Here is a 26,838-nt window from a genome sequence, read left to right as displayed (position 1 = left end):
GGGTGGTGTGAGCAGCCCCTGAGCGTGGGAGAAGGGGATCCCCAAGGGGCTGCACCAGCCCGGCTATTTCTGCAGGCTGTGATCCCCCGGGGGGGTTGTGAAGGGAGAGCGATGGGATCCTGCGCAGCCCCCGAGGGTGACGGCACCCCCCCCCCCCAAGCATCCTTAGGCAGGAGGGCGAAGGTGGCCGAAACGCCCCAAGGATGGGGACAAGGAGGTCTTCGTGGAACCCAACTCCGGAGAAAGCAGCAGGAAGGGTCAGTCATTACCCAGCTCTAATGACTTCCCCTCCTGCAGCCCCGCTGTTCCTGGAAGGGCGAGTGGCCGGGGGGGCCGCCGTGCCCCCAGGTTGGCAGCACCGAGACCACCCTAGCACCCACCGTGCCGGGGAACCGCGTGTCCCCCCGCAGCAGAGGCAGGACAGGCTGGGCAGGACATCTGGCAAAATGAAAAGTGAGCCTTTTTATTGTGTTATCAATTCACTTCTTAACAACAATTCCACAAAATATTAAACACTGTGCAAGAAATTGGTCTATGGCACACCAGAAATAAAAATCAAGAGATCCAAAAATGCAGACGTTATGAGGAGCCTACGTTACAGACACCGATTACTTCCTAAGTACAGTCTTTACAAACCTTGATTTGCGTTTGGCAACAAGACCAGAGTTTGGCAAATAATAATAATAATAATAATAATAATAATAATAATAATAGACCAGAGAGAAAAAATTAAGAGCGCAAAGTATCAGACGCGTGGCTTCTGTTCAATGAAGTAAATGCGTTATTTTTTACTTTGTTAAATAAAGTTGACTTTTTAAGTACTCGGAGGAAGGGCGATCTGCTCAGCTCTGGGCTTGGGAGGCTCCGGCACCGGCACCGAGCCACCGGACCCCGCCAGCCTCGCAGCCGCGTCGGCGGGTGCCGTGCGGGTGCCCGGGCGTCTCCCGGCTCTGGCTGCGCCGCCAGGACGGTCCCCGAGACAGGGAGGGGAGGACAAGGAAAACGGACCAAAAAATTAAATAGAAGCAAAGTTTCCTCTCCCTTTTCTTCTGCAGTCTCTCTCCTTTCTATTTTTGGCAACGGCTTCACCACATGCTAAAAAGAAACGCCAGACAGATTTGGGCATGTGTTTACGTCCAAAAAAAGGCTTTTGTGGAGCCGGGGCTGCTGGCACCGCCTGCCCCACGCCCCACCAGCGGCACAAGGGAGGCCCTGGCTCCCCGCTCCCCCTTCATGATCTGGAGCACTTAAAAAGTCCTGAAAAGTGTTTTTTTTCCTTTTTTTCTTTTTTTTTTTTTTTTTTTTGGCAAATGCACTAACAAAGTACAAGCGACTACTGTAATTTGCACTTATATTTATGCTATACAAAAACATCTACAGTATGATCACCGATTTACTCAGACGAGGAAAAAATTTAAAAAAAAAAAAAAAAGGTTGAGGATTTTTCCACCTAATGAGTCACCCACTGAGAGACACCAGCACCCACCAGCAGCCCCCTGCCCGCCCTGCTCGGCTCCCGGCAGGACCCTGCTGCCACCGGCATCCCTGTGCCGGGACCCCCCAGCCCTGTCCCCAGGCTCCCAGGGGACCCTAAGCAGATGCTCCGACCCCTTCTCCCAGCTCCAGCCGCACGTCGAACCTAAACCTAAACCTGCTGCCTCGCTCCTCGCCGGCCATCCCACCGCCGGCACCGCAGCACGATTCGGGCAAGACAGCGGGGATGAGCATGGCCCACAGTGGGCGGAAAGATGGGGGGAGAGGCAGACTGACCCCAATTTGCTGGACCGTGGCGAGCCTGGCTGGCTTCGCCGGCAGAGCATCCCGTGGCGTTTGCCGGCAGAGCATCCCGTGGCGTTTGCCGGCAGAGCATCCCACGGCGAGCCGCCTGGTGCTGCGGGTCTGAGCCGCCCCATCGTGATCCCGGGGGGGCCGGCGAGGGCAGGACACAGGCAGGGCTGGCACCCACCCGGGTAGGGGTATCGGGGTCCCCCCTCGGGCAGCACGAGCTGATGATGGGTGGGGGGGATGACAGCCCCTGTCCGGGTCTCGAGCGGAGGAGTGGCGCGCGGCTCCTGCGGTAACCTCGGCTGCTCGCTCGCTGCCACGCGGAGCGCAGGTTTTTCTGGCTGACCTGCAGCTCGGGCACTTGCCTGGGTCACTGGCTATAGCACCATGCACTGGTCTCTAACATAGAGGAAGAATCAGCAATCTGGAGTAGAAAAATAAGGCTGGAACTGTACTAGATTAAGGACAGAGGAAATTCCCTCGTGGAGAAGAGAAAGCCCTGCTGTGGCAAAACCCAGGCACACCTCAGGACTGTGCTCACTTCCCGCTACAGATGCGGCGTTCGAGAGCTTGAAGTTATGTTGGATGAAAGATTTAAAAAAAAAACCAAACCCAACAAAAAGGCATTGCCTGTTGCTGTGCCGGGGCTGCCACCCTCGGCTGACGGACGATGCTCAGCGCGGTGCCAGGCTGGGGCGTGAGCAGGGCTGGGGACATGCTCGACCACAGAGGGAAATAAATACATTTCCCTCTGCTCTACCTCCCCCAGTGCTCATATTGGGACGGGATGAAATCCCGGGGGTCACCAGAAAACCTGGCACAAGGCTGGTGCCAGGACAAGAGCCCATGACACAGCGGTGGGGGGAGACGGGAGGTTTAAAACGCTCAGATCAGCAAAGGACCCCAGGAAAGCAGCTGCAAGACGTACACAGGAGGTGCTGTGGTTTGCATTAGTGTTAAAAATGTGGGTTTTTTTCCAACTTCGTTTAAAAGGGCAAGTGATCGCGTACTTAAAAAAACTGATGGCGAGATACCTACAACCGAGAAGTGTAAATGGAGCAGCTCTGCTAACCACAGCCTCCGCCAGCACTGCTGAGCCGGCTGTGTGGCCGGTTGATGCTGGAGAGGGGCCAGCTGCGCTCAGCCCAACACCCCACAGCCCACCCCTGCATTGTGGGAGGAAGACCCTCCAAAGCTGCCCTTCCTTCTGGAAGATGCCAACCCGCCTTCCCCGGGTACCGGCCATGCAGCCGCAGGCTCTGCTCCTCTCCCTGCCTTCGAGCCGGCCTCTGGCATCGTCCTGCGCAGCTCCCTCTGCCTTGGGAGCCAGCGACAGCCCTGGGAACACAATCAGCCTCCGAAAAGCATCCAGCAAAGCCTCCCAGTGCCCCGCCCGGACCTGCGACTCCAACCAGTCTAAGCACACGCAGCATCCAGTACGGGCTGCAACGTTTCCTCCCTCCAGCTGAACCACGACAGAAAGCATGAGCGCGGTTCAGCGGTTTCCCCAAAAGTCAAACTCGAGGGTCTCCTCCAGCCACCCTCTCCCAGGGGGTGCCGGCGACCGCGGCCACGGGAAGCGTTCCCTGTCCCATGAAGGGATCGGCCATGGACGGTTTCCATCCCAGCAGGAGGTCGTGGCATTTCAAACCAAATCCAAAGCATTGGGGGAATGGGAAAATTCCCAGGATTTCACATCAGATGTGGGTTTTTTTTTTTTCCTTCTCTTCCCAAACCCAAAACTCGGCACCGCCTGTATTCAGACACCAGCATGGGATGCCTATGTTCAGGATAACCGGGAGTGGGTACCAGCGTGCTGGTTAGGAAACCAAACCGTGCCTCTGCCTACCACGGGGAGCATTCGCCATCCTCTGAGGAGCTGCCGAGCCCTGGGCTCTGCCCTGCGGACGCAGATGGGGCTCGGTCACTTAAAACCCAACACACGGGACCCGTCATCTCCCCGACAGAGCTGGAAGCTGGTGAGCGACGCCACGGCTCAGACGGCTGCACGGTGCCCAACACGCTGGCGTCGGCAGCTCCAGCGATGAGGGGAGATGCGGTGGGACCTGCCTGAGCTCTGATCCTGCTCCCCAGTATCTACCTGCCCTGGCACGGAGCTGCCGGGCTCTGTCGCTGCCATCGCTCAGCAGGGCTCTGCGGTGGGCAGCGGGAGGAAGGCTCGCCTGCTTGTCTCCTCTTCCTCACAGGCTGCTCTGCTCTGGTTTATCCCCGGTTCTGCGGCGCGTGCGTTTAACGTTGGTGAACAAAGCGCTCCCCGTTTAAATTGCATTTCAAGATTTCCAAAGGATGGGAACCAAACTATTTCTTTTACAGCCTTACCCTCATCTCCCTGAATTAACCAGGTTTAGTGGAACAAATTCCACTTGCCACTCCCAGTGAGAAAAAGGGAGATAGGAAATGCTGGTAAATCTGCCAATTTTAGTGTTTTGGACTGAGACTCTCCAAAAAGGCCAATTTTAAAGATTTCTCACGTGATACCGCACAACAGAAAGCCCCTTCCCTCCCCCCGCCCCTGGTACAGTCCTGTTTGGGAAAAACAGTGGTAACAACACAGAGAAACCCCAGAAGTGATCAGAGGGGTCGAGCCCGGCCTCTCCCATGCCTCGGGCTTCCTAACGCCGCTCACGGAAACCCTCTCGGCCGATGGATCTGATGCCGGAGAGCGCTTCCCCACAGTGCCATCCCCTCGTCCGAGCGGAGCCGTGCAGCGCAGGGAGGGAGCCCCCTGGCCTCCATCCTCCTCCTCCCAGCCTCGGTTCATCCATTTGCAACAGCAATTTTTCGAGCTGTGTTTTGGTTGGTGGGTTTGTTTTGGTTTTTTTTGTGTACTAGTTTTCTACAAAATAGCTCCCCACCTGGACTCTTCTCCCTTGTTCCCTCTCAAGAAACGGAGCAAGTTCTTGCAACGATGCGCTAATTGGAAACTAATTGGATCAGACCCACTTAGAGCTTTGTTCAAAGCTTCTACCAACGAGGTCCCGATACTCAGGTCTTGCATCCCATTGGTAAATGAAATAAAAACCCCCACTGCCTCCACCACCCCGGTACCAATTCAAATGTCGCTATTAAAAATACTCCCCCCACCCCTCAACCCTAGATTTTTTTCTGTTTTTAAATTTTGACCCCTCTCAGTGTGGCACCTGCTCAGGAGCAGACACCCTTCCCTAAACCACTTGCAATTTTTTTTTTTTTTTTTTTGAGATTGAAGTTCTATTTAAATCCAAGATTTAGTGTTTACCCCTCGGCGCAGTTGTAAGTTTGTAGCTTGGTTTCAGTTGATGGAGAACGGTGCCCTGCCTGAGAGATCACACGCGCCGGAGCAAGGAAAGCTATAGGATGATACAAGGCTTTTTGTCCTTAAAAGGATTCTCCGAAGCGGGCACTCCAACCAGCAGCGGGTCGTTCCTGGCATGTTGCTCACAGTAATTCATTAGCTCAGAAGATGCTTTCGAGACCTAAATGTTGCAAGAAAGCAGAAGGTTAGTCAGAATATTTGGGTGAAGGCACAGAGCTCAGCCCACGCAGCACCACCGCTTCCCAAGCATGCCTGATGGGTGCTTGGAGGAGAAGGAGGCAGGACTAGACTCCCCCGAGTTCTGTGGGGAGGAAGAGACCAAACTGTGGTTCAGCTTTTTGTAACAGAAGCTTAATGGAGATGGTGACAAATGAAAACGGGAAATGGACATGTAAAGTCTGACATAAATAAAGGGATGAGTATGGGAAAAATACTGCCAGCCGAGAGCAAGAGATTTTTAAGAAGATATTATTGTCCTCATTTTTAAGGGCTTTGGGATAAAAAAGGAAAAAAAGCCTGCTTGAGAGTGGCCATCCTCTGATGTTAAAAATGGAGGTTTTGAAACCATTAGAAATTATTACTTAAGGCTCTGCTAATTTTAGTTCAAAGACACCTTCTGGGAACTGAGAGCCCAGAGCAGCCTGGCAGAGAGGGGACCATGGTGGTGGGCGAGCAATGCGGCTGCACCGTCTGGCAGTGAGGAGGACGGGAGGCATGGGGAGAGTCCAGGCAGGGAGGAGCCAGCAGCTCTGGAGACCAACAGCAGCCCTTTTTTTTTTAAATAACTTAATAGCTGGTTGAACATAAGGCAAACACAAAACATAGACGCAACGAGACCACATCTGGAAGGCCCAGATGTGACCTGTTGTAGCTGCAGAGCCTTACAGCAGCGGTTCCCTTCCTGGGATCTCCGTGGCCGCTTGGCACCGCGGCGATTCACCCCTCTCAGCCGAGCAGAGCTATGATTTAGGGGGTCTGCTGCTCTCATCACGGCACTACCGGGGGTCACCACGCTCTGCAGCCTTGCAGAGGATGCTGCGGCACACAGCCAGCGCCTCGGCAGCTGCCGCCTGCAGAGCAATGCAACCTGCCCAGCAGGAATGTGCAGTTGTGTGCCATCATTATGAAACCTTTCAGCAGCAACCGAGAGCGCACAGTGAGGAGGAGAAACAAAACCCCGGTTCTCTGCAGCTTTGGGCAAACCACTTCATCGGTGCTTCCACACCACAGGGTGGGCATCCTTCTCCTTTTTTTGGTGTCTGCTGGGAAGGCAGGTCCTGAGACTGCATCAGACAAGGTGCTTTTGTGGGAGTCTCTAGGTATTATTGCAATAGTAAGTATTAAAGTCTTAACCAGTAATGAACACTTCAAATGAACACCAACTGCTGCTGGCCTGCACTAAAACATACTTATCACATACGTTGGGATCCAACAGCAAAACTGCTCTGCAGAGAGACAAGGTCAAGGCTCTGCCTTAAACCTATTACTCCCATAAGACAGTAATTATGCCTAATCTCAGAGTAAAGAAGCAAGGGGAAAGAGACTAGCTTGCCGGCAGCACGGCTGAACCTGTTATGACAGCAAGTGGCCTGGAAACCTCTGCACACCTCTTAAAGCTTCAGCCATGTCGGTGAAGGGAAGGATGAGACACACGCAGTCGCTAGAAAAGGCCTGGCCCTTCTCTAGCAGATGTATGGGCTGCTCGGGCTGGGGAGGAGGAAAATGGTAGCGTGGTGGCAGGGGTCTGCTTCGACTGCAGCGTCGGGTGCTCCGTCAGACCTCGCGGGGAGGAATCAGAGAGCATTCCTCACACTGCTGTTCTTGCTGCTGTTAACAGCTCATGGGGCAGCCATTCCCCTCATCTCAGAAGTGTATTAGCTTGTTTATCTGCAGGCAAATGTGTGTCTCACCGACCTCAGCTGCGAGGTTCGGCGAGCAGGAGCTGAAGGGGCGAGCACTCTTTTGACACTGTACTTAGGAGCTGGCTGGCTTGGCACGCTCGCTCGAGAACTGGGTTTGCGGATCACAACTCTATTGAAAGCTTGCCCAGACAGCACGTCTTCTCCACCCTGCCTAAATAGCAGCGTGTTGTGGTCCCACCACTGTTGTTCTTTCCCAGCAGAGCATTTAAGATAGTCACAGCTACAAAGGTCGGTAAGCATACACACACCCTCCTTCCTACTCGGGGTACGCCGTTTGGGATCCTGGAGCTGAGACACAGTAATTCTTAGGAGAGTCAGCAACGTCTGTGCTGGGGGAAGACCTGTAATTTACTTTGTCTTCCCTAAAATGGCCTCGCTGATGGGTGCATCACTGGAGTCTGGAAAGTGGTGGCCCTAAAAACAGCTACAAAACCTCATGGCTTTAAAAAAAACCCAGATATTCAAAGCAGCAGCAGCAGCTCCTGTACATCAAAACCGGAGATGACGGAGGACCTGCTCCTGCAGAAGTACCAGGGACTGAAAGTTAAAAAAAACATTCTTTGACCAGGAAACTAAAATAAAAACTGTCAGGTGGATAGATACCTATGCATTTTACAGTATTTCAGTTTCACCGTGCCTTTCATCACCATGCACAGGGGTTTTCTTTGCACGACTTACTGACAAATGACTTTCAATGAACAGATCTCATCTCTCTCCTCCTTCTGACCCCCCAGGGAGTTTCTCAGAGGGATGGGCAGCAGAGCAGCCCGACCACAGCCTGCCCGAGCCACGCTGCCGACCAAGGCTGGCAAAGTCCAGATGCGGGCAGCAGGGCTGCAGAGCCGGGTGACAAGCACGGTTCCTCTGTGGCTTAAGAGGCGTAAATTCAGAGAATGCCTCGGGGTGTCTTGCTCACAGAGCTGGGACTTGCTGCCCACATGCTAATATTTGTCTCCAGCAAAGGCTGCTCTCCAGGGCTCACGTGGCCGAATGAGCCTGGGTACCACAGTCACCAAGCCGGTTCCCAGAATAGAGTGAAAGCTCCTGGAGGACCCAGTCTCTGACTCTCAGGGGACGCTGTGGCTGCGAGCACGTTACCTGCCCCAACCCCCCAGCACCAAAGGGAGCTTTATTTCTGGGGCTCCTTTGCTGCCCCAGCAGATTGCTGGTGAGCCAGCACGCAGCTGAGAATAGACTCCAGTTTGCTATCCTGGACAACTGCAGCACAAAATTAACTTTCCCTAGTTCTACCATAAACATGCCTCAAACCAGAGTGAAGGCGTGCCACCATTCTTGTTCATTTGCAAGAACTGGGAATAGCAGCAGCTGAGAAATAACTGTGCAAGCAGTGACTTTCAGAGAGAAACTGCACATGGACAGTGAAGCCATCCTGCAAAAAAATGGGGAAACAAGACTGGAATGCACATGAGCATGCCCAGCAGAGCTTTGCTGTGTCCAGCCCCTGCAGCTTCAGTGCCTTCACAGGTTGCAGGTGCCCAGCTGAGCCCCAGGAATTTACTCCAGTGGCTGGTCTGCCCTTGGATCGCATGGGCACCTCTAACACCTGGGAGAAGCTGCCCAGGCTGTGGCCTTACCTCCTGGTAGGAGCAGTGCCCGTAGGAAGGGGTCCCGTCTAGAAATGCTGCAGTATCTGAGCCGGAGACATTGCAGCAACATGCACATGCTTGGGGAAAACCCAAAGCACTTTCCCAGGGACCTTTCCCACTCCATCCCTGCCCACCCCAGAGCAGCACGCATCATGCTGCTCCAGCTCCTGTGCTCACCTTGATCCTCTCAATGCCGGCTTCAATGCGGAGCTGCTCGACCAGCTTCCGGGCCTGCGCTATGTTGTTAGTTGTTGACATTGTCTGCCATCGGCTCCAGGCCCCAGCACGTGAGAATACTGCAAAACAAGGAGGGGGGAGAGGGGGGGTTGGCATCATGCAGCATCTTGGAAAGGATTGCACACTGTGTCCTCACCAACAGCCACGTGCAAAGGGCTTCCATGAGCTCTAAACTGATGACACCAACTTAACGCTTCCTGATTTTGCTTCAAGTTCTCCTTTCCTTTAAACAGCACTCTTGGTGCCCTCTTTTCAGGCTTTTTTTTGATTAAAAAAAAACAAACAGAAACTTGCCGACGAGAAGGGAAAAATGAAACTTTTTCTGTAGAAAGTCTTGCCAAACGCATTCAACTCATTGACTGGAAAAGCGAACAGCAATTTTCCAGCCCGTGTAACCTGCCATGCACCGCTTGCAGCAAGACAGGCAGGGGGAAGGTGGACGGGGACGCTGCTCGACCATGACCACACACAGCTCCTGGATGCTCACCTCGCTTTTCATCTGCTCGTTGCACCACTGCCTTCGTCCTGCCCCGACTCCTGTGTCAGGATTTCCTCTGCACAACAAGGCTCCGAGGAGCAACTAGAAACGCTTGATACTGTACAAACTCAGATCTATTCTATTTATCCATCATTTTTCAAATTATGTCCCTCAAAAGAGTAGAGTAAGAAATTAAATAAGAGCTACAGATGGTCCCAGGCTAGGTGGAAAGCCAGGGCTCAGGGAAGGGGCAGAGGTTTCTCAAATGCCAAAGCACTGGATGGAAGCAGGGGACAGGCAGTGAGGCACAGACAGAGACACGGGCGAATATGAAAGCACAAGAGGCATCGATAGCTCGTGTCTAAACAAACATTCCACAAAAATGGTGCAAAATAAGTGTCTGGCTGAATGTGGAAACGAGGAGAGCAGCGCAGGGCAAGCCAGAGCCAGAGCGGAGTAGGACTGGAGCTTTGCCGAAGCATAACCCCTTTCTGTGCACCAAGTGTCCGGTCTCCGAGGGTCTCGCAGACCCTGTCCAGCTGCCAAACTCTGCACCCATCCCCGGCTGTGCTGATTGTGGGGCTTTAATGTACCCGTCACTTGGCCGGGTGCAACCTGCACGTGGTGCCATGTCCCTGCAACTGCCACACCACAGCCGGGCACCCCGGCAGGGAGAATGCAAGCGGTTAAACAACCTTCCTCGAAATTTAAAAGCAGCAACTGAAGAAGTTTGTCTATGAGACCAAAATAATCCATCACTGTCACTCGGGCTGGACCAGTGGGGCAGCAGCCAGGGCTGCGGCATGCCAGAGGGCAGCTCCGGCCACACCGTCCGAGCCGGACTGCCTTGGCCAGACACTGTTCTCAGGTCATTTCTTTATGATCATCTCCGTGGGGCTGCTGCAGGGGTGTCAGGGAAAAGTCACTTCCTTGCCCTGCCCAGCAGTGACTCAGTCCCTGACCATTCAATAACGGTGGGGAATAGGGGGAGAGGGCCGCAGCGAGTACCACCTCCCACCTCCTGCCGCCTGACAAACCATTAGATGATGCTGGGCGAAGGAAAGAGCCAAAGCAAACATGGGGTCAGGTACCAGCGGCGCTCCCAGCGCCCCAGCCAGCTGCCCACTGCAGCCCTTCTGTGCTAGCTTTAATTAGAGACTCCTTCAGTCTTCTCCCCAGGACCGGCAGCTTCAAAGCAGATGCTGAACTGCTGCCTTTACTGGGGGGAAGAGAGGGGGGAGTGTCTGCCGCATCTAAAATCCTAGCAGACTTGAGCTGTCTTGCCTATGTTTAGACATTAAGGGAGTTTATTCCAGACCACAACGGCACTCTCAGGGATTATTTTGCTTGGCAGCAGCATGCAACGTGCGCTGCACTTTCCAATCCCTGAACAGCGCTCAGCTTCGTTTGCAACACCAAATGCTGTGGGAGAGAACAAACGGTGCTTCAACCAGTGTTACCAACTCCACCATGGGACTATTCCCTGAATTAGCAGGGTTATTCAGAAATCTCCACCTCTCCAGTCCTGGAAGACGTTAGTCAGGGCGACATGGGAAGCCACGCTCTTGAAATAAAGTCTGGTACTGTGGAAACTGGGAGAAGGAAGCAGGCTGGCCCCAGGGGAAGGATCCTCCTCTCTTGCTCTGATTTGAAGCACTCCAAAATAGTGCAGGCAGCATTAAGATTGGGGAAAAGCTCTGTCTCAAAGTCAAGCTCTTTCTAAATCTGTACCGTGAACTTGAAAGACCTCCCTACTGCAAATAGTTCACTCATTGACGAAACAATTGTTCACCTGGATAAAGAGTTAGCAGGCAGCTGGAGGAAAAAAAATATAAGCAATCAGATATAATTTATGTTTGCAGCAGCACAAGATCACCTGCTTGTACTTTCCCAGCTTCCTGTTTATGGAACAAGGCTGATGAATCAGTCGAGGGCAAATTACTTAAGGGAACTTCTGCTTCTCCTGCAGCACTGGGACATGCACAGCCCACGTCCCCATCCCCGCAGTTCGTGCTGCACGGGGGACACCAGCCAGGCTGAAGGAAGGATGCGTTTTACTAAATACAGCATGGAGAGAGTCCTGCTGCGTGGCAGGAATTATCAAACTAGTGTCTTAAAAGTCCCTGGCAAGGAGGAGAACTTTTACTCCCCACTGTCCCTGTAGCCCGGTTTCATGGAGTCTTTGTAAAGCGAAAGCAACACTTGTAAATCAGAAATGATGCTTTACTTGGGTCATTACAGCATCAAAGCTAGCAGTCACCTGCCTTCCTCTGCCCCTGTGCTGACGACCACTCTCCAGCTCACACCATCATCTGCCAGCCAGCGAGACCCCGCTTCGCCTACGGCAGCAGTGCACTTTGCCTCTCCCAAGCGTAAAAAGCAGCATCAATCGCCACCGAGCACAGGGTTAGCAGCTTTATAGCAACAAAATCTGCAGCTTCTACTTCCTCCTCAGCCACCATCACCCAGTGGCGACGGCGCAGGGCTCCCTCGGATGAACCGGGAAGCGGCTCCCTGCACGCCGCGCTGACGACACAGTTCCTCTTAACAGCCCTTTAAATTTCCAAGTACAACTTTCAGCAGCCGAGCTCTCAGAAAGGTCAAAGGGAGATTTGCTGGATGCAAAATCCTCCTCCAGCTGCAGCCAAGAGCAGCTGCTCATCCTGTGCATCCCTAAGGCTCCTCGGTGGCTCCCGGTGCAGACTTGCCGAGCCAGGTCGGGGCAGCTGTTGGCACGGGTTGGATCAGCACCGGCACTGCAGCCGCATGGTCCCAGGCTCCGCAGAGCCGCAGCGGGACCTGCATCGCTGTCGAGTCCGGGCTGCCGGCATGGGTCAGGTAACCCGGCCACACTCCAGGACTGCTCTGCCTGGCAGGAGTTTAAAACTGGCTTCTGTTACCTTGGCAAATAATTAACTAAGCGCGTCATTAGCAACTGGAGACCATCAATACAAAAGATGCAGTGGGCTGCTGCGTGGCACACAAAGGGCGTCCTCAGGATTTTTTAGAAGCCAAAACAAACTTTAAAGATGTCATTCAGCAGACTTATAGGGGTGTGTAAATAACTCGTGAGGTAAAGGTATTTGGAAAAAAGCCATGCAGAACTACGCAGAGTAAAGCAAAGTAAAGTATGTGATGCAAATCAGGATGACATGCAGGATGCAGCTACGTCGTCCCTTTTCCAATCTTTATGTTTGAAAGAAATCAGCATTTTGAAAAGGATGGGGAGGCGACATCTGCAGCTGGGCCTGGGGAGGAAGCGCAGGACAGTCAGGACACCCAGCTCTTGTGCACATCCTCCTGCCTCCGCTCTGTCATCCGACCGCGGAGAAATAAACCATACAGCCAGGCTTCCTTCCTGCAAGGCGGGCAAAGCCTTCGGTGTTTGGCCACGACCGACCTCCTCCTGCCCCTGCCCGTGGAGAGCAGCCGGCACCTGGCCAGGGCAGACTTTTCCTTTCCTGGTATCTACTCATGACTCTGCAGAACAACATGGCCACTCGCATTTCGCTGAGTCACGAATGGACATCATTCAGCAGGAAATAAATCTTCCCGCATCTTTGCCAGAGCACCTTCTGCCCTCCCAGCTAATCCATCTTCCACTTCTCCCCAGCAGCATTCCTGGGAAGGGCAGCGCTGCACAGAGAGGACAACCCAGTTTTTGGAAACGACTCTTATTGCGTTAACGCAACGTTAACTCAGCGTGCATTTTTCACGCTGTCATGTAAGCAATTCCAGGAGGGCTGAAGTCATCAGACAGTCTTGCAACTCTTCGGGCTGCCGTCCCTGTTCCTCCAGCAGTGGAGTGATCTGGCAGATGGCTGCAGATCCCAGACTGCAGAGGTATTAACAGGGCTTGGGCTGCAGCAAGATTTCACACCTGTGTGGTTGTAGGATGGCATATGAAAAATACTGCTGCAGTAAGTTGAAAATTAATAAAAATTTTGAGAACACAAGAACATGGGCAGTGATACATTATCCAGTGGTGTTTCAAGGTCAACGCCAACAAAAGCAGCAGTGAGGGAGGGTTATGAAACCTTGCAACAAGTAAACAGGGAGCCAGGGGTGCAGGCGAGGGACCGAGGAGACTCAAGAATGAAGCAAACAAGTCCCGAGTTATGATTTGGCTGCAATGCAAACATCCCATGAGTACTTCTGCCTATTTTAGGAAGAGCACTGGAGGACCGAGTCCCAACAGTTAAGTTAGGACAAATTCTGGAACAATAAGGATTTGCTGTTTTAAACTGGTTTGCATCCTGAAAGCGGGTCAGGATGCTCGTAACTGTGTCCTGCATCAGCTCAGCCTTTGACTCAAGAACAACCATAAATGCCCTCTTCTAGATCAGGTTTAATCATTAAACAAAAGAATTTAAAGGATCACAATAAGTATTACAAAAGCAGATTTCTTGTGTTCACATTGCTCATACACCCTCAGCAAAAAAGGCTTTTTCAGTGTGTACAAAGCAGGGTGCATCAGGCAGCGTATTACTATTGGTACTCCAATGTTTCCATTGAGGCAAGTATGAAAAGGGTATTTACACGGGACCATTTTGCACTTTCAGTACCGACTACCTGTTCTGCACAGCCCTCTGATGTCAAAATAGGACTGACTTATGACTACAGAGTAGGCACCTCCGCCTCTCACAGAGGTTTTCTTTTTCATAAGCTAATTCTTTGTGTACCAGGTAGATTGCAAAGGTAATGATTTGGGCTACTTTAGTGGGAAAAAAAACCCAAACCAGCGTAGCTCCTGAGTCAAAAGCATGCAGCAACAGCGGTGACAGCAGTGCTGGCTCTGACAAGCTGTGACTCAGCACAAGCTCCGTGTCGAAGCAGACGCCTCCTCCGTCGAGCATCTTGGTCTGGCTCCGAGCAGGGCTTTGCCCGCTCAGCCCTTTCATCCATTTCCCAATCCTGCCCCGGCGGCATTTCCCGGCTCCGCTCGGAGGTGAAGGATCACAGAGTCCCGTGGCACGCAGCAAGGTCGCTGCCGGACGGGTCTCAGCACCCCGCACCTTGCTCCATCCCACGAGATGCATGAAGGGATCCTTCATCTCACCCTGCCCTCGGCGCCGCACCGAAATGTTACAACAGGATCCAGGTCACGAGGATGAAACTGCCACCCTCGGCATCACGGTGTTCCGAGAAACCAGGCTTGCCTTAGCACGCCTCTGATCTGCACCTTGCGAGATGTACGGCGCTGTGCTGCAAGACTGACACCCAAAACTCTTTAATCATTGACTCGGCACAAAACCCTTTCTCTTTTATGCAATCGGTGCCACCTGCACGCTCCCACCCGCAGCCTCTCCAGCTCAACGGCAGGAAGCATTACGCTAGGAAAGAAATATGCACTGATCCCTCTAGTTTCTGAATTCTTCCCATACTTCTCATAGCTGGAAGCAGCCACTCCTAGCAGGCTAAATAAACAAGCGAACATCTGAGTAACTGCCGGAGTTATGCTTTGTCTTGCCCCCCCCGATAAAAAAAACCTACGAGACTGGTGGTTGTGGATGTCCCTGGGCTCGAGCTGCCCGATGGAAAGCACCGGGAGAGCACGCCTGCAGCAGTCTGTGCGGCTCACACCCCGCAGCCAGGCTGGCTGGAGCATCATCTTCCAGCCATCGTCCCATCATGGAGCCGGTGGGATGAGGTACCAGGGTACACTGTGCTGATGAAGGGATGTGGGGAGATGGTTGGGGTAGGAGGACACGCTCCTAGATCTCAGCCTTAACCAAACTGTGCTTGTAAAGAGCAGCCCAACCCTCACCAGCATTTCACTGCAGCACAGCATGCACGCATTTGCTGGAGGGCGAAACATCCCGCACCACTGAGATGGCACCAACTTTGGAGCCACGGAAGTGCATAAAACCATCTCCCATGCGATCATGGGCAACGCTGGATCAGCAACCTTGTCTGGCAGCCCGAGGGCATCCAACCCTGGCTGGAGAGGCGAGCTCCCCCAGCACACAGCCTGCCGTGCTCGGAGACCGAGCAACCAAGGGCCCACATTATCCAGCAGCTCCCTCCCAGGTAAAAGCCCGCAGCCCCTCTGCCGAGGCTTTGGACCGGGGCCAGGCGCCCGCCGGCAGCCCTGGCACGGGAGCGGAACAACACGCACCTCGCCGGAGCGATCCCGCGCCGAGCCGGGCTGATGCCAGGAAAGGGGGGGGGGGACAAAGGGGGAGCCTGAGACTAGTAACCCAGTGTAAAGCCACTCAGTGGTTACTGCTTTTAAAGATGACCTCATGCTTTTTTGGAACAGAAAAAGGCTGTTAGGGCAATGGCATTTACTCCTTGTCTGGGCAGAACAAAGCAGGCTCCATTTTTCTTTTACACTTCCTGCATCAGTAGCTTAACAGCTGAATGAGCTATTGAATTTTTTCCTGAGTGCAGCAATTTTTTCTTTTTTTTTTTTTTTTCTTCCTCCCTTAAGACCTCCAGATTTCTATGGCATGGGACAATACTTGGGGAGAGCACAGTGAGGAGCTCGGCCGATGAGCCACGCCAGGATGGAGAAATGCTCCTTAAAGAGGCAGTGGCGGGAAGCACTGGGCTTCGCTCTGCCTCTTGCTCAAGGCGAGGGTTTATCCGCATTTCAGTGTTGAAACAATCCAGCTTATTTTCCACACCTTGTTCTGCATCACCTGCAGCTTGACCAGCATGATGAGCACAGCACGGGAGAGCGGCAGGGACGCCAAAGCATTTCACTTTAGCAGTAAACAAGTTACCGAAGTGCCCGTAAGCTTCTTTAGATTTGCAAAACGTCCCCTCACGCTGTCCCTCCCCAGATAAATTACAGCCTCCTTACAACAGGTTGTAACTAGGCCACGTATTTTAAGATATTTCATGTCCCTCCTGCAGCCATCAGCAGCTCCTGCCTGGCAGTGACAGACCTTGTGTGTCAGATACAGCTCTGTCTTTACCAGAAGATCCATTAATTGCTGAAGTATTTTGTCTCTTGAACTGCTCTAGTTGCAAACTGGCCAAGGATTTTGGAAGGAGAGAGCATCCCTAGAGACGTGTAGCTCCATTTCCTTCCCATTAAAGGCAATGATTACCTGGCTGAGAGAGTGTGAAATCCTGCAGGACGCATCTGCCAGCTGCAGAACATTCAAGAGACCTTGTTTCCAGGGTAGCCTGAAGCTCCCCCCAGTTAACTCATGCTGTCGTATTAGGTCTGGCTTGAAACTCCCCCTTCTCTCCAATTTATCTGCAGCAGCTTTGGTGCCAGCTGGGTGGAGACCTCTGGCAGGGCTGCCACGGCAATTACACACCACCACCACCCCAGTGCTGCAGATCGTGTACCCTGAGTCACTGCCGCACATTCCAACCTTATTTTTAGACCATGCATTTTAAAAAAAAAAAAAAAAAAAAAAAAAAAAAGGGCACAGGGGGCAAAGGTATTTACATCAGTTGTTACCTGGAGCCATCACCCAGAGGCTGTAACACAACCAGCAAGGCACTGGGTTTGAAATGCAAAGCCAGATGCACTTTCTCCTTGGCTTGCGAGTGTAGGAGCTGCAGATGCATTCATGGTGCACGGCAGACCCAGCTGCAACAGCAACCATGCCAGCCTGCCTGCCTGAGGGTGAGCAGCAGGTTCCCTGGAGGGATCTGCCTATCCCCTCCTGAAGGTCTGGAGCCACCGCTGGGCTCATGTCTTAGTCCACGGTACAATACAGATGGCTAGACACATAATAAACGCTCCACCATGTAATTTAAACTAGGAACCAAAGCTAGGCTTTAGTCAAGGTGCTTAAGGGCTGTTATGAGTTGAGGGTAGTAAATAAATCAGAACTTGCACTGCAAAGTCTGCCCTGTCCTCATCCTTCCTGCATTTCTGGTCAGCGCAGTCACAGATCAAGTACAGAAGGGAAAACCAGGTCCCTGCACGCAAGCAGCAAGCGCTCACAGCTTTCGCAGGAGCACTGCTACGAGAATTAGGCCACAAAATTTCATGGTAGCTACTCACGCCCCGCATGCTTCAGAGCAGCTGTAAAACCCGGAGCTCTCAGCCAGCAGTAGCAGCAGTTATTCAGGAAGGAAGGAAGGATGGGCAGAAAAACAGAACAAGCTCCAACGCTGGTTTCAGTTGCCTATGCAGGTGTGATCTGTGCACGACCAGCTCTAGTGCTGCTGCAGAAGCCACCACCGCTTCTACAGAGGGAAAACTGCAGCTCGCTCTGGCAGGACCCAGCGCTGCACCCCAAAACCTCTCAGCCCTGGCCCAGCCTTACAGGCTCTCACTTTGAATCTGCTCCTTTCCAGTCACCTGCAGCTTCCACTCCTACTTCTCAGTGCCTGAGATGACTAAGCTGTATAAACACCATTCCTCTGCTTGCAGAAACCATCGCAAGAACTCATGAGCCCCCCAACACCCTGGATCTCCTCCCCAGCATGAATGCCTTCTCTTCAGACACATAGAACGGAGAACTTCCTCCCTGCTCTTCAAAATCAGGTTGTAAATTCCTGTACTTCAAGCACCACTTAAAATCTGCTGCTCCACAACTGTCTCAGCAAAATGTTAATCACTTCTGTGAAGATTTTTAAACTCAAGGACGTTTATGATCTTTTAAGTAAATAAATGCCCTTCAAACATCTTCATGAAATGCAAGCTAACTAATTCTGTGATCTTACCCAAAGAAAAGGGATGGAAGAATGAGTACTTCACACAGAGCACTGAAATGAAGGCTGTTTTTGTAGTCTGGCTTGTTGAAAATTGCCCGCTGTCAAGTCCTGGAATATTTGTGCTTTGCTCAAGCAATGCTCAAGTGCAGGTGGTGTCACAGACAAAAACCCCCAGCTAGGCACCCACGCTTTTTTTCCAAAAAGGAAAGGAGTAACGCTGATGTTTTATGAGTTGTTATAAGGAGTAACACTGATGCTTTAAAAAAGACTCTGTGTTAGTATATGTCTTAGTAACAGCAAAACTAAAAATACATTGATCTGTCCTTGCAGCTCCTGCAAGGAAAGCGCACAGCTTTGCTCTAGCCTTCCAGCAGCAAACCCACAATACCAGCATACCAAACCCCAATCATCCCACTAAAAGCCATTAGTCCTCCTTCACGGCTTTGCTAGTAAGTTGTTATTCTCATAGGCAATCATTCTGGAGACAAATTAGGGTAAGTTTTCAGGTCCTTGAGTCCAGAGATTGCCCCGGCTACGGACACAATTCCAACTCAGGCTTGTGTCTTCAATTATGGGCTGAAAAGAGGTACCGTCTTACTGATTTCAGCGGGCAGATTGAGAACTAAATATGTATATCCTGGCTAGACTACTGTGGAGTTTGTCCTTGTCTGGGAGGGCTTGATAGCAGCTCCACATTCAACGGCAGGGTATAAAGACTAAGCAGGAAGCTGGGCTGTATCATGGCACAGGAGTATTAAGTTATAGAAGGAGATAAAAGAAAGGGAAGTTTAGGCTGACTATTGCAAAGCTTCCTGAGAATTTCCCATAGCTCCCAAGATCTGAGCTGGGAAACGCTGCAAGCATCAGCACTCAAGACATTTAAAGCAGGCAGGGGAAGTTTTAACATGGCACAGCATTTCATTCCCTTCTTTACTGAGCGTACAAAGGCTCTTCCAGCTGCACCATGAGATCACATGAATTTATCGGCCTCATGTGCAAAAGTTACTTCATCGTGAGATCAGCAGATTTTATGGCATCAGCCATCACACAGCTGAGCGAGCAGCCCGCAGCCAGCCCGGCAGTTCCCTCTGCTGTGCAACTCCTTAGGTGCTGAGTGGGTGGAAAGGTTATGAAATGACTTTTGAGTTTTCTACAGATAAGCAAATGCCCAAAGAGGGAGAACCCTCTTGACTAAAGCAGCCACAGTCATCTTCCCCCAAACCTGAAACACAGTACCAGCTTAAATACCAAGCAGATGTGATGCTCTCATCTTCAGGTGTAAGCAGAGCAACAGGCAAGATATACCCAGACCTGCACACCACAACTTGAACAGACAGTGCAAGGGAGAACGACTGCCAGCCACCCCAAAAACACTGCTGCAAAAAGCCCACCCTGTTTTACAGTGGAGACCCTTTGGTCACTAGTATTTGTGTCCACACAGTTTCCTCTTTTACATGCTACCTTTATTGCTGCCCAATCCCAAGCTTTTCAGCACAGTTTAAGAGCAAGCCTCCACTTTCTACCTAGGAGACCCAAAACCAGGCTACGTTGGAAATGCTAAAAGGAGATGCCAAGCTCTTTTGTAAAGGAAAAGGAAAGAAAACGGAGATGAGGGCACAGGTCTGAGTCAGCTGGCAGAGGTGCTGTGTTTTGGTGGAGAAAGAAGCAGAGAACTTCCCTGTCACGTATGGCTATTAAAAGAAACAAGTCCCTGACGTATCCATACTCTCAAGTCACCATAATGCCCAGATAAAATCCTGTTGTTTAAAAGTTATCTTATCACAGGAATAAGTCTCTTTCCTGAGACTCCTAAACAGCCAGTATTTTCCTGTGCCACACAAGCATTCAGACAAATTCAAAGCCATCTCTCTGCTTGCAATCTGTGAGCAGAATGCTTTTAGTTTTTATTATCTCAAACTTATTTTGCTTCTCCCCACAATAGGATCACATGTTCAGCAAGAAAGTTAGCCACATGGAATTTAAGGAAGATTACAAGAAAACCCTAAAATAAGAATTCAAGGCAAATACTGTGAGGACTAGCCTTTATTAGGAGCATTGTGCCAATTATAGTCTCTATTCACCAGAAGATACTGGGACTTTTGCAGGGCTTCAGAGAGCGGTTGTGCTGAGCAAGCCCGGCAGAGCATGTTTATTGAACTTCACACAGCTCTGCGTGCAGGGGATGGAAAGGGCAAGGAGCTTGGTTTCAAGTAACTTCAAGTTTTCATTGTGGAAAGAGTGTTTGGTGGGAATTACATCAGAACCGCAAGCTACAATATACTCATTGTATTGCTTGGCATAGCTTGCTCAACGCTTCTTGAGAAGATAGGGAACTGGTAAATAATCAGGGTAACATAGCTGTTACGGACCTTCCCAGCACAATATGCCCCTCAGCTACCTTTTCTTGTGTTATGGAAAAAGAAACAGGGTTTGTTCACTACATTGACTGTAGCTATTATACTTACATGCATTCAAATCGCATTTCAAAGTAGCTAAAAATAGCTTTCCAACCACTGTTAAAGCAAACAGCAGTTTACCCTTGTTTCATTGTTTTCAGCCGGTCTGCAGTGACACTTTGAGCCGAGTATCCTGCCCCAGCAGGATCAAGCTCAAATAACCAGATGAGCAATCCCTCGAGCTGCCACGGAGGGTGTTTTCCCCTCAGAACCGGCGCTGACCCAACGCCGCAGTTACAGTCAGCGGGGAGGCGGCACGTAGAGACCAGACATCTGATCCCACACATGTGTGAATAAGCCTGGAAGCAGAATTCACTGTAATTTAACCTTTTATGACTTTTATGCACACACACAGACCTTTCGTTACTACTCTGCAGGCCAGACTGCAGACAGCGTGGTCTGAAGCTGTTCTGATCACACCTGGGGTCACTGCAGAGATGGTCATCTGGGAGGCTTAGATGAGGTCATCTGATGCCTGGGGACAAGATATCCCACACTGAGGAACTCAGGCCATCTGCTCCAGCGTCACTCTTACTTGTTGACCTTCGGACTCGTTTATTTCCTTCTAGGCTTTTGCCTGCACTGAAGGAGTAAGAGGAGTTCAAGGTGAAGTCTCCCCCTTCAGCCCACTTTCTGCAACGTCAAAAATCAAAATGATAAGCAGCATGGATGCCCTGTAAGGCTATGGGAATTAATTCCCTCAGCCTATGGCAGGAGATGTGCTAACTGCTCCTCAGATTTTCTTGTACCGGATTCGGTTTCATTCCAGTGTCTGCACAAGGGGAGTATTTGCAACCATCAAGCTTGGGGAGAGGAAAAAAAAAGAGCCTGAGGTTATGGCAAAAATATTTACTCAAAAATTAAATACCTTCTGTTCAAGTGCAGGAAGATAAGCGATCCTCTTTGCATGACTGTTCTGTAGGCAAGCCTCTCAGTATTGGGAAGCAGCGTTCAGCTGATGCTGAGCAAACAAGAAAAATGCTGACTAGCTCGTTGATGAGCCTTGGTGTAGTGCAGAGCCATGAAGAAACCTCTTTAGGAACAAGAGCCAAAAGCATTTCGGTCTCTTTTGTGTGACTTAAGAGGCTGATACAGTGTTGGCTACAAGCACACCTAAACCAGCTTCCAAAGCAAGCATATAAATCACAGTATATTTTCAGCTGTCAGAGCACTGCTTTACACTTTGTATATTCTGAAAGCCTTTTTGAAGCCACATTATCAAAACCAGAGCATTTGCAATACTTGGCTCCTGCTGACTGTGTTTGCCACGATCAGCAGTGACTAAAAGGTTGGCCCTAAGGGCCAGATGGCGTTTGCATAATCACTGCATGTAGAAAGTTTTGCTTTTTTGTTTTCAGTCTGCCCCATTTCAAAACATAGTGATATCTTCACCTTAAGTGAAAATAAGAATGGTCTAAGTGATAACACTAGGAACCGCTATCTCTGTTCTACAAAGCAAGAGGAAGAGTCAACCACCCAGCCAATTAAAATAGAATTGCCTACTTCTGGGCTAACTCCCTAGTTGCTCTATCAGGTATGTCACAGCATCCAGACAACAATCCCCTAGAGGCCTTTAAAGTACATTTCTTAGAAGAACTTTTAGCACATTTCAACTAGCAGAGCTTGAAACACTGACTGGCATTTGTTTTACTTTGTCAAAAACACAGAAGAGCTGGTTTTCCAGGTTCATAAATGAGATCCTCAGTGTGAGCTGCTCATGAGAATTTTTTCCTTTGCTTTTAACCGCAATTATTGCCAAGGAATAGCCACATGGAAACCTCTTTACTCGGTGCATTTGCTCTGGAGACATCTGGGTCACACCTGCTTGCTTTACCACCAAAGTTTTTCTGCTGTCGGTTTTGCAAATGCTTTCTACTTCTGTAGCGAAGAGCCTCCAAAGCTGGGGGTGAGGTTACTCATTGCAAATACTCTTAGGGGTAAGGATGTGAGCAGCAAAATAAACACAGTATAGCTTTAAAATCCTGAGGTCAGTTTATAGCAGTTGCATCTTGAGTCAGTGAAGAAATCAGATGCACCTGTATCTGCAGTCAGAGCTTGCAACGCCTTTCCAGTCTACATGAAGCTCAAGTACGAAACGCTCACTCGCTGCTTTTCCTACAGAGTCATCTGAAAGATGCAAATGAACCTGTAAACAGTGCTGGAGTGGAGCAACAGGGGTTTCAAGGGAAAGAGACTGAAAGCAAAAATCTCTCTAGACATAATGGTGCCATCAATGAATCAAGGCAACTGTGCCCTGCAAAACACAGCGCCTAGACAGACTGTTGCTAAAGAAAGTTCAATATTGCAACACAGATTAAGTAACGCATTGACTCGACAGCCATGGGCAATATGTCCAGACACCGACTACAGACCTCAAGCAGTGAGAAAAGAGCAGTTTCCACTAACCTAACCCCTGAGAATCCTTCAGTGACCTTGAATCGAAACAAACACGATCCCGGTTCGTGTTAGTATCTTGCGCGCTGGCAGAGAGCTGTAAGTAGCAAGGAGGAAAGCGATTCAGGATGGAATTTAAGCAACACCTACGATCATGTAATTGCTGGGACCCTGAGCACACTGCTAGGCTGAGCTAAAGTGAACAGCCACATCCTTGTAGCACATGTGGAGGACTCATCTTGAGTACTGCATTGCTGCATTAGCCCAGTACTGAAAAGCAAAGCAGAACATTACCGCATCTGTCCAGCACCACTCCACAGCTGCAACGCTCAAAGGTTTGAGCTGGTCATGTCTGGGTATGTGCTGCACTAAATATGTACCTTTTTTGCTAATACAAACCCCAAATCCTCTGACCCCACCCAGTAATAAGCACCCCAGTGCTAACTAAGCCTCAGAAACCTGAAGTGAGAATCTTTTCATAAGGCAGGAACCTCATCTACACTGGGAAAATTCAGACCTGTAACTCCACACTGGTACTTCTGAAAAATCACACTCTATAACTCAGTGTTAAGCAAAAACTCAAAATCTTAACTACATGCTTCAGAAATAATTAACAGCTCAAGGTATCCAGAAGCTGGGCTGGTGTGACGCTTGTGAGCTGAACTGCTCAGGGATGCTTATTCACTGCCAGCTATTGACTGTAGAAGGGACTCATTTGCATTTGGGGGCCAGCTCCCTGTAATTTCACTAGAAATGTGAGCGACCTTTTGCAGCAGAGATATCACATGAGTGTATATACTACTGCTTTCTTCATACATCCATAAAACACACTGATACAAGAGCAGTCCTGTGACTTTCTCTAGTCATCTTGTTTTCATTACAGATGCAGCTACAGAGGGCAAAAATGATGCTCAGGAGAAATTCATAATAGGTCAGCAGAGCTGGGGGCTCCCCCTCCCTCCCTAAGTCAGCTGCAGGCAAGCAAAACCGAAGAGGCTTGCTTCCAAATGCAGATGAGGACACAGTTTGATCAGCCCGATGACTACTTTTGCACTTGTTTCAACCACCAAAGTAATTACCCTAAAAGAAAAGGCCAGTATCTCCATGTGACTGCAGCGTCTGTGCGGCTGTTTTCATGCAAACCCGGGTCTTTTGGTAATACTGATGACTGCAACATCATGTGAGGGTTTGCAACAAGGAGCAACTCCTACATCGGCACTGGAATCCGCTGGGCAGACAGGGAGAGGAAGCAGAAGGTCGTTTTCTTTTGTCTCTCTTACAGGAAGAGAAGTCACGTTGGGCTGGCAGCGGTTCAGCTCTGAGCTCAGGGCTGGGACTGGGAACTGCTGGGGAAAGGCTGGGGCTGGAAATCAGGCAGAGAGGCTATAAAAGGAACTTACACATTGTGTGAAAGGGTTGTACCAGAAAGCACATGAGGGATCCGCCTTCAGGTAATGGGCAACCTTTGGCTCGCTGACTATTTTCATAGGGCTGGTGCTTATATTTAGAAGATCATCTACTACAGGTTAGAAAAAACACAGAGGTGTAAAACACTCGAACTTCCCTGAATTCACGGCATTAAGCAATTGCTGTTATGCAGGTGCCATCCTTCTCTGCTTACACTGTACTACACACCTGAACATCGCTGGCACCCACTCACCTGCACCTCCAAGTCCCAAGGGACTGCAAAGTCAACCCTCTACCAAAATTCTGAGAATTACCCAATGGCACTTTTTGCCCCCACTTTTTATTCACACGCTGGACAAGGAACGCAGTTCTGCAGTTGCTTTAGCCCTCCATTTCTTCATGAACTCACTTGCCAGATGAAAAGAAAAATTACTTATGTGCCTGGCTGCTAAATGGAAACCGAAAGAAAGAGAGGGGCGAAAGCTTTCTTTTTGCACAACGGCAATGCAAATACTGACATCTGGAGAAGTGTCGGTACCAGCAGCATCTACTCAGTCACAGAGCTGGGAGATAAAATACAGTGTCACAGACTGCAGGGCCTGAAACTGCATGTTACCACAGAAATACAGGTATTTTCTTCCAATTGTGTGTCTAAACAGGAAAACGCAGGACACTAGGAATATTTCTAATAACTTGTCAAAATGAGTCTCTAACCCAGGTGGTCCACTTCCAAATTACACTGTAAACAGATTTTGAGGCAAAGTATACCATTGAATAAAAAAAAATCTCTGGTCCCATAAAAGTCTCATTTAAGAAACAGATTTCCATGTACACTTGGCCAAAGCACGACAAGCCTCCTGCCTCTCCTGGGAAGCGTGAACCTCTTCAGCCAAGCATGCCAGGCACTGGGGATGCCAGAGCAGGCACCTGATGGTGTCTCAGCATTGAGCTGCCAGCCAGAGCAGGTTCCCCGCCAGCGAGCCAGTCAGCAGTGAGCATCAGCCCCGCTGCTCCTGCGGAGGGAAGAGCCCGTCTCTGGGGGACCAACCCTTTGCACAGACAGGACTCGCCAGCTCCAGAAGCGCTTGGTCTTCTCTATACATGGACTTACTGCAAATAGCCCTCGTGTGCATCCACTTTCAACCCCGAGCAAGGACGCTTTGCTCCTGTTTGCTTAATCTGCATTCAAGAAGCATGATTCTGGGGGAAATAGGTGGTCAAAACATCTTGCAGACAGAGCAAAAACTGGTTAAAAATTACCTTCTCTAGCTGTTTGGGGCTTCTTGCTTTTATTTCTTTTTGAACTGTTAGACAATTTAGACAGTAAGGGCTCCTAAAACATTTCCATGTAAAGTTAGACCAGATGAGCCTAAATAAACGGCAAGAGATTTACACTACCCTTATGCTAAAAGCAGCTAGCAGATCTCATGCCATCAATCAAGACTTTTCATTTGTGGGAGTGATGACTGACAGCGATGGCAATTAAGAAAAAGGAGCAGTCAGCCCGGTCTTCCCATTTAAATCTAGAACAAAATGCCCAACTACAACTGGGTTTAGTTAAAACCAGTATAAGGCACTTCTATTTCAGAGCAGGACTACCTCCAGATGGGGAGGTGTACTGGTACAGGCACTAGCCTGCGAGTCCACACACTCCTCAACAGCAGCAGCTTCCCGAGCAGACAAGACCTCAGGCTTTGCCTGCCCACCCCGAGATGTGCCAGACAATTACATCTCACTCCCTTTAAAGAAAGTTTACATAACAGGGACAGAAGTGCTTTTAAACGTGGTCCAAAAAAACATGTATGCTGAAAAGATATTAAAAGAGGCACCAAATTTAGATCCTGCTTTGCCTAGCAAGTGAAGAGCTTGAACAAACATCATTATCCCAGTAAAAGAGAAGATATTAAACCTTCTTTGCTTTTGGTGTGATCATTCCAAGTTGAAATGAAATCCAATGCAGTGGCCTGGCCCCCAGCTTACAGCATCACCATCTCCATCTAGCTGGCAACGCTGAGGTTGTGCATGAGGACCAGCTCCCCTCATTTCAAAACAGATTGATTCAAACTGGTACATGATGAACCCAAAGCTCAATTCAACTCCAGAGAGCAGAGACAGACTAAGGCTGGAAGAGTGCAAGTGGCCAAAGCTGCTCTTTGCTGATGACTGTGTCAAGAAATTAAAACTTAATCCAATATCACCTACTGATTTTTTCCAAGAAAAAATGGCTCAAATGGCCACAACGCGTACATATCCGTTTTCCACTACTTCTGGAATATTCCTGGGAAAACAGAAGAAAGAATAAACATAAATATTCAACACAAAGGGACTGAAAAAGTCCTATTTAACACCACGCAGCCTCTTCACAACGAGGAAACCAAGAAATCCCATAGTCTGTGATATCGGACACAGGGGAGGCTTACAACACATGGTGATCTCCACCGCTGTGCCATGCAGGTGGCCGCCTTGCACACTCAGCATGCCGACAGGCACCCGGCGGCACTGGGTCTGGCTGGGGAAACCAGGGACCTCCTGCGAGCACCGGGTTCATCCAAACCCGGTCACACTGGCACTGATGCGGGGGGGGGGGGGGCGGTTGCGGGCCCAGGGG

General features: G+C 50.3%; 1 protein-coding gene across 3 annotated transcripts in view; it reads right to left on the bottom strand.

Annotated features, from left to right (window-relative positions):
- Window positions 1-4,914: 4,914 nt before the first annotated feature.
- The window catches only part of GNG7 (guanine nucleotide binding protein (G protein), gamma 7), a 59,305-nt gene continuing 37,381 nt past the window's right edge, over window positions 4,915-26,838 (bottom strand). For all 3 annotated transcript variants that reach the window (XM_010563196.1, XM_010563197.1, XM_010563195.1), the window contains 2 exons: window positions 8,808-8,926; window positions 4,915-5,261 (listed from right to left, as the gene is read on the bottom strand). In XM_010563196.1, the coding sequence (XP_010561498.1) occupies window positions 5,136-5,261; window positions 8,808-8,888 (207 nt within the window). In that variant the 5' untranslated portion in view covers window positions 8,889-8,926 and the 3' untranslated portion in view covers window positions 4,915-5,135. The remainder of the gene's footprint in view (window positions 5,262-8,807; window positions 8,927-26,838) is intronic.

This window comes from Haliaeetus leucocephalus, unplaced genomic scaffold, assembly GCF_000737465.1.
Source record: "Haliaeetus leucocephalus isolate CR32 unplaced genomic scaffold, Haliaeetus_leucocephalus-4.0 Scaffold164, whole genome shotgun sequence".
In the NCBI taxonomy this organism is placed as follows: Eukaryota; Metazoa; Chordata; class Aves; order Accipitriformes; family Accipitridae; genus Haliaeetus; species Haliaeetus leucocephalus.
The sequence above is the reverse complement of the archived record's forward strand: the minus strand, read 5'-3'. Positions and strand labels throughout refer to the sequence as shown.